This window comes from Ruditapes philippinarum, unplaced genomic scaffold (assembly GCF_026571515.1).
Source record: "Ruditapes philippinarum isolate M1 unplaced genomic scaffold, ASM2657151v2 ctg4870_1_1_1_1, whole genome shotgun sequence".
In the NCBI taxonomy this organism is placed as follows: Eukaryota; Metazoa; Mollusca; class Bivalvia; order Venerida; family Veneridae; genus Ruditapes; species Ruditapes philippinarum.
In genome coordinates, this window is record NW_026857436.1 from 23,255 (window position 1) to 34,905 (window position 11,651).

General features: G+C 30.7%; 2 protein-coding genes across 2 annotated transcripts; both read left to right on the top strand.

Annotated features, from left to right (window-relative positions):
• The first annotated feature begins 1,887 nt into the window (after positions 1-1,887).
• On the top strand, positions 1,888-5,857 carry LOC132749745 (uncharacterized). The gene is made up of 6 exons (XM_060739641.1): positions 1,888-2,097; positions 3,152-3,245; positions 3,856-4,052; positions 4,506-4,607; positions 4,814-4,903; positions 5,189-5,857. Exons 1-6 carry the CDS (start codon positions 1,888-1,890, stop codon positions 5,450-5,452), a joined length of 957 nt encoding a protein of 318 aa, XP_060595624.1. The 3' UTR covers positions 5,453-5,857.
• Positions 5,858-6,137: 280 nt separating this feature from the next.
• On the top strand, positions 6,138-11,317 carry LOC132749742 (uncharacterized). Its single transcript, XM_060739638.1, has 3 exons — positions 6,138-6,697; positions 10,185-10,237; positions 10,488-11,317. Exons 1-3 carry the CDS (start codon positions 6,419-6,421, stop codon positions 10,690-10,692), a joined length of 537 nt encoding a protein of 178 aa, XP_060595621.1. The 5' UTR covers positions 6,138-6,418; the 3' UTR covers positions 10,693-11,317.
• Positions 11,318-11,651: the final 334 nt, after the last annotated feature.

Consider the following 11,651-nt stretch of genomic DNA (forward strand, 5'->3'; position numbering starts at 1 on the left):
GAGAATTGTTAAAAATATACAACTATCAATCAATGAAAGCTAATTATTTTACGTTATTGGTCCAGTCACTTAGACCTATTAAACATTACCTGTATTTGTTCTATGTTCTATTTGTATTATTTGAAATTAAATACATTTGACATTTCACTTAGAGGTTTACACTTTATCAAAACAATGAAATAATTAAAAACAACACATTGCTACTTGCAAAAGCACGATTTTCAGGTGATTGTTATGCTCCATTCACACACTTAAATTCCACATTTGGTTCCAAGTCAACATGCAAGATTGGAGTTGAATGTTTTCCTTTTTACATGTATTAAAGGAAAACCTTTGACCCCGAGAATAAGGGCCAATTTTGACCTCAGAACCACACTTTGGACAATCTTGGTATGATGACTAATGCCAAATATCTAACTCTTAGATTTAAATAATATACAAGTATTGGTCAATACCTATTAATTTCCAAGTAATTATATTTTACAGGAAATAAAAGATAAGAGAAAACAACCATCTGCTGGGCTTAAAACTCACTTAATTTATAGTTAAGGGATACTATACAAGGTTCATGTCACGCGAGAGAAAAACTTAAAGAGTATATTTACTTTATTCTATTTTATCAAAGATTATATTTTTCTAATTCGAATATCAACGTTTGATATATTTAAAAATGATATCGTAAGAGTGTCATATAGGCTTGTAAGTTATAAAAACTGTACTAAATTGTTCGATAAATAAATTTATATTTTTCCGGAAGGGATCCATTCTTTATAATTTCGTACCGGTTGTTGTTAAAGGAACCATAGTTGTTAGAACATTTATTTTCTAAAAGTGGTACAACACTGTTGAAAGTGGGTAAAATGTAAAGATATATATCTGCATTTTGTAGTTTACAAATGTATTATTCAAACTTTGAACAGAATGTCCTCCATATTTCCTGTATAATAGAAATATATTTGCATATTTTTAAAAGGATTGGCGTATGCACGAAATCATTGTTAAACGGTTAAAAACTCTACTGAAAATAGCCCAATAATATTTTTCCGATATATATTCTGTTAGCATAAATATACATGAGTGTTCTGTTATGTTCTGTTCTGTTAAATAACCGAAAATTTATGTGACAACTCTTTTGAGAATCGACCATTGTGTGTTAATCAAAAAATATTTCACAGATATAGATTTACATCCTTTAAATTGTTGATGTATTTTCCGTACAGCTAAACTGTTATCTGATCTGTTGTAATAACGTTTTTTCGCCTTTAATGTAACGAATGTTATCTTTGTATTCTTTCACTACAATATGCAACTTTGATTTTTTTCTTTATAATTTTCCATACAACACATTTAATCAAATATATCACCTGCGTGTTTTAATAAATTGAGTTTCTAAGATAGATGGTAACTTAATAAAACCCGTTGCATTTCAAGTGCCTCATGTTTGGAAATGATCAGGAAACAAATACGGAATAATCTAATTACTATTAGCAGCTAATCGCCTGTGAACAACACTATATATTTAACAAGAACAATATTTATTTATTCATTCTTAGAAACAGCAGACATACAAGTATGTATCTTAAAGTGGTTCTTCACAATTAAAGGTTTTTTTTCAATACCAAAATTTTAATGATCATCTTATTTACTATTTTCTTCAAACAGGCTGTGATATTGATCCTTTTACAGTCGCTTTTATGTTAATAACATACATGTATTATTGAATGTTATATAAACATTAACTTAATAGTAAAAACGGGTTAGCTTGTTAACGTTCAATACAATCGAAATCAGGAAGTTTAAATAAAGTAGTTTTTCATAAAGAAGAGATTATTTCTTTTAAACTTGTTGAAACTAAATTGTAGTGTGAAAACAGAATAAAAAGGAATGATGGCAACAAGTATAACTCTGCAGTTACTGGACTATACGATAGACGGGTATTTTAGTAAGGCAAAAGCATTATGTGATGAAGCAACTGTGGAAATTAACACACTCAAAAGAAAATACGGTAAACATTTCACAGACTGTCAAACACACGCTATCGAAAATGTTAGAAGAGTAATAAACCATTTGGTTACCAACCAGACAATGTCAGCTAAAGTAAATGCATTGTCAACAATTCCGAGGTTTTCTCAGCATATCGTCGAAAACTATTTAAAGGTTAACATCTTTAGTTTTCATTTTGTTTTTGCTTCTGTTTTATTTTGTTCTTAACTTCATTGTCAGTATAGAAATATGGTGTGAAAAGAATAAGCTTTGAACTTTTGTTTTTTTGTTGTTGTGCTTTATACGCGAACGTCATGTAAAATATGATGCATGGAGGTGTCATTTTAGCAATAAAGATACTTTTGGCAGGCAACTTGGTAAGCCATGTCGCAGTGAATTGAACCAACATTTAAATAGCTAATCATATTTCAAAATACTCGTGCACAATTTATATAAAAAAGAACAAAGGTGAAAGCTGTTACTAAATAATCATGAAGTGAGCAGGTCTTTTTCAATGCAAATTACAAACCTGTAAGTTCTAATAGTATGTGATCTGTAAGAATTTATTTTATTTGTTAAACGCAAAAGTAACTGGAAGAAACATTTAGGAAAATAAACAATTTGCTTAGGTTTCTAAATACATGTATAAAAGGGCAAACTTATCAACATGAATGAAGGAACTGCGTAATATATTTTATAAACTAGCAATTACAGCTTAAAGATTTGTAAAAAAAAATCTCATTCAATTGAACTTTATTGAGGAGGCTGGAACATTCAAGGAAATGTGGCTTTATCGGTAAACTTGTACAAAATCATGCAGTTTTCAACATTACATATATTTTGGCACTTCCTTCTTCGAAAAGAAATTCATATAGTTTCATGTTTTGCTATCTACCGCTATGAAACATTGTTTGCATTGCTTTAAGTACTTTGTAATATTTCATTCCTATAAATGTATGTTATAAATACTTTCAAAACAAAATAATTTGTGCTAAATACTTCAAATGCTATGCTTAAAAGATATTATGGCACACATATTTTAGTTGTAGGTAGTTAATTTAATTGTGCAATCTGTCTTTAATATAAAGTACTAATTACCTTGGTACACTTAGACATATTCAAAGGCTCAAGTATATCATATGAAATGAACAGGTATAAATTATTTCAGAGAAAGCCAATGAAGGAGGTTCATCCATCCGATCGAACTAGCGGCATTCAAAACCACTACATCGATGAGCAGAAAGGCGAAGATAGTCGACACTGTGAACAAAATATGGTTAGTGGTCGGCGCATGCATACGAAAAGACAGTCGGACGGACAACGAGCGGCAATTGGAGATAATAATCAGACAGAAACACATCAGATCGGCACACATGAAGAATATCAAAAAAATCAAGCTTGGTAAACAAGTAAATAAATAACGAAATGTATTAATATTCACTTACAACATTTTAACACAATGTCTCTCATTCAATGTTCTTAAATAAGAATAGGTATGTATTTTCATAAAATTCTTTCATATTGAGTTTATACAAGTTTACTTTAGTTCGATTGTGTAGGAACCATTAAGCTTATTGAAACACACTCAAATCAAACAGTACTAAGCAATGAGTGTAAAGGTTATTACTGACAGAAACAACGGTTTGTCCCTTGAATCTTTTGAACCCACGCGGCCAGCAATCATTAAATTACTAGTCCAACACTTTAGACATTCGCAAATGCACCCACGTTCATTATTATCACACATTGGAAATAGAAAATTATGAAAGAAATAATTTTTATCTCGATTTTAATATAACAATTGGTTTAAACAATGTATACATGTATATTTGGCTAAATAAGAGGGGTTGTAATAATTGTTTTAACTCTCAGTAAAAAGAGCAATCCATGCACTGAGGCTAAACAACCCTGACATTCCTGACCTGAGTGATACGAACAGACCAACCAAAATAGCTGAAAAATTTTCCGAGCTTTATGATAATGAGTGGACAGAGGCGTTTGAATCACTTTGTAAAACGGAAACGAGTTCGGAAAAAAGAAACATTGAAACCCTCCTTAACATTGTCCAGGTAACAACATATTCAGACTAATCTTAATTTCTTTTGATCGACTTTTCACTGTTGTCAAATGCTTAAATAGTGTTGATTTCATTTTAATGCAAAAAGACACAACAATGAAGTTCAAATTTTTTTTTTTTATATTTTGTTGTTGTTGTTCTTTATATAATATAATAAAAACTGATGCAGATAGCCCGAACCAAAGTAGGTATATAGGCACAAGACAATATGCAGATAGCCCGAACCAAAGTAAGTATATAGGCACAAGACAATATTTCATAACAGACAATTTAAGCCGTTCAACACGTAACATTATTGTACTGATATAAAATCATGAAAGTATTGCTAAATACACGTCACCTTTATGTCCGTGTAATAGTAATCTTTATTTATTGATAAATTGAAAAAGGTGTAATATAAATTCATGTTTTAAGAGACGTAATATCGTATATGCTTCTACTTTAGGATGGGTATGAATTTTGCCGGGTAGAAGCAGATAGGCAAATTGACAATCTACAATCAATTTGCATAAGATTTATTAAAGGAGAACAATTACCGTCATCCCGAGTAAGACCTTATTTTCTGTTGTTTGCTTTCAAATGAATTAATAATCAAGTGCGTTTCTTTGATTTTATTTGTTTTAATAATAAATGCCTTCGGAATAAAACACTTTGGCGAGCATCATATGTTATTATAGTAACAATTCGTCCGTTCTCATTTTACAAGATTATAAGTCAAATAATTAATTCATTGATATTCTTATTTTATTCTAGAAGTATACAGATCCGCCATATGATAAAGGTAGAGAACACCTAGTTCAGTACCGGAAAGACATCGCCCAACTCTCTTTGTCGTATCTGACGGTAATGTATTGCAGTTGGAAGATTGTATTCAAAGATCATTTTCAAACTAAAGTTTTAGAGGTTATATGTTATGTGGGAGTCACTCGTATCAATAAAATCACCACAAGTCGCTATTTTTTATAGATATTTACACTATCAATGATATAGGTATATTACAACAATAACAATACTTCATGTATCAAATATTTTATTAATCACTTTTAATTGCTAATTTACATAATAAACGATACTTACTGTCATGGTTGATGTCAGTCCTTAGATCAATTATTTATCTTTTATTCAAAGGACAAGTTTAAGAGTCAGATGAAAATACAATACAGTGACAAGGGCATTATAGCTTATGTAGATAAAGCCGTCGAGCTGACATGGTTGATGGCGGTTCAAGACCCTCCAGTTTACATGTGCCCGACTACTACACATTTCGATAGCAATCTCTACAAGCCTTTTACTCGGCCCGGCAAGACACCATACTTTTTTGTTTGGCCTGCTCTCAAATTATGTGAGGATGGTGGACTACTTATGAAAGGTGTGGTACAATACAAACACTAAGGAATCACTATTACATAGATGACATGGCATGTTTAATGTCAGCAGAGAATAACTTTCTGTCCATGACGTACCAAGACTATTTTGATTTTGTAAATAGGTAATTCACATAATGAAAAAATGCATTTGTATGATAAGTTTAGATTTTTTATGTGTTATGACTTTTTACAAACTTTTAACGAGGCAAAATAATGCCAATTATGTTATACAGCAGTGTAGGGAGTATAGTATAAATTGCATATTAATTGTGTATTAATATTATAAAATTTGCAGACTTGTTGATGATTATTCACCAAAATATGGCCGCAGTAAAAAATGTAAATGCCAGCGACAAAGTATATTCATAAAAGTCTTGCCACAAACATTACGATAATTGACGTTACAAATGAATGAATGTAACAGAAAAGTTTACACACAAACACAGTATTGATAATTTACGATTTTTACTTTACGAAACATATGAAGTAAATGTATATGCCGGATAAAGTAAAGAAAAAGGATATATATATATATATATATATATATATATATATATATATATATATATATATATATATATATATATATATATATATATATATTAAGCGATATAAACTGAAATTATGTTATTATTTGCCAGCATTGTCTCATATAGCTGGTTGCTTTTTGTTGATGTTTTTTTTTTTTTTTTTGGGGGGGGGGGGACAATCTGAGTTATAATGCATTTGACCTTAACCCCTCCAAAGTGTAATTTGTCTAAATGAATAAGCATATTTACGAGTCTTTATCCACTTGATATTGATTTTGTTTTATCGAGCCCGTAAAACTTGGTATGCTTCCACGAAAGATCGGAACAAGGAAGTTAAACGTTTGCCTGGGTATTTGATTCAACTATTTAGTTGATAACGTTAAATGTTTAACTATTCAACGTCTACACTCGGTTAACATTATCAATAAGAACTTCAAGTTTAGATTATAATAACAGACAAAATGGAGGATATAAAGTTGAGTTCAACTATTTGGAAAGTTATTTTCTGTGTGGAGAAAAGAGATATGACAAACGCGACCAAGCTGTGTAGTGATGCAAGGAAAGAATGTGATCGGTATTACAGCACGGTCAACCTGCAAGGTACAAAAGCGATTGATCGTTTAAAAGAATTTATTACAACAGTCGAAAAAGAAGAAAAGAAAAATTCTAATATTATTGGAAAACAATTGCAGACAGCTAAAACAGATTTCGAAAAAGTCATTCTGCCCTTCCTTAAAGAGGTCAGTTACTCGTATTTTTTTATATTTTCAAAATTTCTTCTTTTTTTTCAAATAAATGATTTATCTATTTAACATGAAAATGTACATATGTTTTGATAGTGAATAGTGTATACAAAAACGCTTTTATATGCGGAGAGGTAACAGGTCGATACATACTCAATAATACGTACAAAATATATATGTTTGATTATTAACTGCATTTATTTACCTTACTTTACTTTTGTTACATCGAATGGCTGTTTCAGAAGCAATACACGTTTTCTCTTTCACTTTGAAACACATATCTAGATGCCGAGTTAATGTTTTGTTCGTATTGTTTGTAAAGTACACAAGAAAACTTGGAGTGTGGTCAAAAAGTTGGTGAAAATGGTATATAATACATATAGATTTGATGTAGAACAATTAGATGGTGTTTTCACACGTCAACAAGATTTACACTACAAATTCCGTTAACTTGATACATTTATTTTCCCATATACCAATTGGAGTTATCTTTACTATTATTATAATTGTAACACGTGACTCAGAAATTTTCAACAGCGCTTTAAACAGGAAAAGATCTTATCATGAGGTACATTTCCTATAAGAGAAAAATAGTGGCCTTTCTTTTTCCAGTTTCAACCTCTAGGGTCAGCACTAGAGTAACTATGAGCACCAAAGAATTAGTTGCTTTTTACCTAGAGTGCTTATCGCGCTTGACTCCTCAATTTGAATGAGTAGTAAAGAAAACAATATCTTGTAAGCGGCGAAAGTTTTTGCTAACTGGGAAATTCATCAACATCGAAGAAAGAGAGACAATATTTAAGCGTTTAACAAACTTAAAGTATGATTAAAAAAATAATACAGACCTATATATAACACTGCAGGCCTTACACACTATCCACAAGTAGGATATTGTCATAAATGGAGGACAAAACGAAAATTAATGCAGAATATTATGATAAGCTCGGATAAAGCGTAACAATGAATTTGTGTTTTGATTTCTTATTGAATCATATAGTTCATTGATTGTTTTATGAATGTTAAATCAAAGAATAAATAAAAATAACTTCATATGTTCACGTTTAATGTACGTTCAATTGTTTGGGGGAATAAGATAAATATTGATAAATACTTATCACCTATTATGTGTGATTGTGATTCTGCAGATTTGGATGTTCGACAGAACGGTACACTATCCCTTTATTATGGTTAGTGTCACAATTTTACTCATTAACTAGGGTTAATGTTTACAATTACGTCTTACGAGGGCCAATGTTTTAAATATACTTATGTATACTAAATATGATTTCTGATTTACTCACAGAAGTTTATTTGAATAATTTGCCAGAAGAATATCATTCATTGTGATCTTCATTATTTGGCAGTTTGGATCACTGAGTACGAACACTTAAGCTAAAATAAGTTTCTAGTTTCTACTAAGTGTTCTTGTCAATTACTCGAGCACAAGAAGAAAATTACGAAAGACTTTCCTTCGGTGAACTTTTCATTCATGACTCTCATGTTAAAAGTCATGACACATCATTTGAACCTATGGAGGAATTGCTGAATTTTTAAATTATCAAATCCCTGGCTATGCGTGGTTACTGGTTAATCCCTACTTAATCACCATCCTTTTTCACCACTATTTTGATGTACATGCAAAACCGCCACACTGGTTAATCAGTGCATGCAACAAAACATGTTATACCGCCATTCCACTTCTACAAATGCATAAGTTCTATCTGGTTCGAACGGTGTATAAAAATCAACTGTCAATGCGGAATCAAACATGTCACACAGATAGTTAAGTCTGATATTTTGGTAAAAAGACGTTTGCCTACAACTGTTTGTGGAAATGTCTACCTCAAGAATGTAGAAATATCACCGTCACCTCCAACTTCTACAATGCTATCAAAGTCTGTTTAATGTTAACTCAGCATTAATTTTATCATCATATCTTATTCCATATACATGTATAAAGATATCTTTATTCATTGTTGTTTATTAATATGAAGCAAGATATTTTAAGAGATGAGTTACGCATCCTCTGATAGGTGGGTTACATTTACGGAAATGGTATTTGGCATCAGCTTATGTCGTAAATAAGCATATTTGTCTCCAAAATTAATTGGAACAATCCGAATGTTAAGCTTCATTTAAAAGAAATGCGTATTCGAATTTATATATCGTATATATGACCGTCATAGAAAATGTTTATTGTAGTTCGTATAAACAAAACATTCTTGAAAGTATCCAATTTTGCTGCACGAATTGTGACTGGTCTAAACTATCACAAACTTTTTTCATGAAATCGTCTGGATCTCACTCGCAGACAGAAGAAATCTGCAAATATTAATTCTAGCTTTTAAGCATAACAAAAGTGAGCTTCCCTGTTATATGAATGATACCTGTACATAAACAGTTCGTAATACCAGAACTTATAATCTAAGAAACAAAAGCAATTTTGGAACTGTTATCCAATGTCTGGAAATTAATTTATGATCACTTACATTTTATTGAACGATTTAGATCTGGATACTCAAAATGTTCGAAAGATTTTATCTTTCAAAACCAAAATAATTTTTTCGCAACCTTTAGTTTTTAATTATCATCCTTTTATGTCTTAAACTAATCTTTGTAAATGACAAACAGCCTCTATTTTTTAACAAAGTTTGAATTAGTTTACATAAGTGAATTATTAAGCGGGAAACATTAATGTGGCGCGTCTTCCTTCCTTCCTTCCTTCATTCCTTCATTCATTCATTCATTCATTCATTCATTCATTCCTACTTTCTATCTCTCTTTTTCTTACCTTTTCTTTATTGTATCTTTCTAAAATTATGATAAGTCAGCATTTGCTTTAACCATTTCCTGTTTTTTAAGTATCATGATATTGATAACTAATCTGTAATATTTACTTAACATGTTAAATTCAACAAAATTTATGCACATCTTTTTACTATTTTTGGGATAAACTTAACTTGGAAGGACTGACCCTCTAATGCTGTTGAAACTTGAAGCTCGACCATTTTGCTTGTTATAAGCAAACACAATATTCGTATTAATATGGAACTTATTCTTTAATTGTTTGCTTTATGAATGTATGTGAACTAGCATTCGTTTTGTATAAAACCGAGTAGCTGGATTACCACCTTATCTGATTCTAACCCTTGGTTAACTTGAATACATATGTGCCGAGTCATGACAAAACCAACATAATGGGTTTGCGACCAGCATGGATCCAGACCAGCCTGCGCATCCGCGCAGTCTGATCAGGATCCATGCTGTTCGCTATCAGTTTCTTTACTTGTTATAGGGTCTGTAATCCTGATCAGACTGCGCGGATGCGCAGTCTGGTCTGGATCCATGCTGGTCGCAAACACATTATGTTGGTTTTGTCATGACGCGGCTCAATAATGTGAAATTATACTACCCATAACACTATAGTAGCTAAGCATTGTAGCATTGCATTAAACAGACGTTTTTATTGTCTTATTTGAGACAGAATATTAGAAGTAAACAAAAGGCATCAAATCAAGGAACACCGAGGAAAAGAAGGTAATAATTTGTTATAGCATCTGAAAACAATACTATAATAGTAATAAGAAACCAAGCAAATGTTTATAGAATAATATTTTAATATTCTAAATAGTGATGATGTAATCTTTTGAGTAATAAAGAAATCTGGTTTTAACCATACATTTATATTGTATATATTTACTTTCGATTAATTCTGAATTTTTGAGAAAAAAATTGCCTTCTATATCACATAATTATGCAAATACTACGTTCTGTATAATGTTTATAGTGATGCAACAAAGAAAGAATACCTGACAGGTCATGTGAAACACTTTAAAGAAATATTTGATAACCCGTGGGCTGAAGCTCATGACGCTTTAAAAAGCCATGGTTTCAGTGATGAAAAGATTATTGCAGGGATACTTCGTGAAGTAGTAGAGGTAAATTGTAAATATATCATGACAATTGGAATACTTAGGCTATATTCGTATTAGACATGTAAGCCAAATAAATCGGTTGATTTGAAATATTTTCCTTGACTTTAAGATTGTTGAAATGGAAATCGATATTTGCTTGTTATAATCACTGGAGTATAGATGATAATGCAGTTCATACATATGAACATATAAAAGAGTAATTAATGTATACTAACTTAAAAAAGCAAGTAAGGAAATAGATCTATGTGATTATTATTTAAGATCAATCATTTTGTTTTGATTTTGATATGAAACAAATGTTATTTGGCATTTGATTTTAAAGCGGTATGCTTGTATATTCAGTCTATATTTTGTGGCATTTGTACGTAAAGGGTAAAGATTTTATTTTTTTAAAAATTGGCAGCTAACATAAGGCAATGCAATAAGACATATTGCTTACCTAAAATGGGGTAAAATATGCAGAAAAGATCATTTGGGTAAAGATTTGGTGATAACAATAGGAAATTAAGATCGTTTTTTTTTTGCGATTGGGGTCATATAAAAATGTGAACCATTATATCCAGTGTAATATGTATACATTTCTCAAATTCTATTTACAACTTATTGATAATTTGAAACTTTGTTCTTTGATCTTGTGGTAAGTATACTTCAATTTAATAATACTATTGTTGGCGGGGGTATTTAAAATATGTTTTATTTTTGGATGTGATATAGGGGGCCCCTTTTAAACCAAATGAATAAAAGGATGATCCCAAAGGGAGTAAATTAAAAGAAGCCAACGATGCGCTGACCTAATTGCAAAAAAAGGAAAGGAGATATGTTTAAATTTAAAATTTTTGATTTTTTGAAAAAAAAAATCTTTTTTTAAACAGTATGTGTTTCATAATTTTATCTATCAGATATGTCCATGTATATATTTTTTAACCTCCGACTATTTTCATAGTACATTTATACATACAACATACACATATCTTAATCAAAAAAAGGTACCATGCACTCAGAAAAAATCTGTTTAA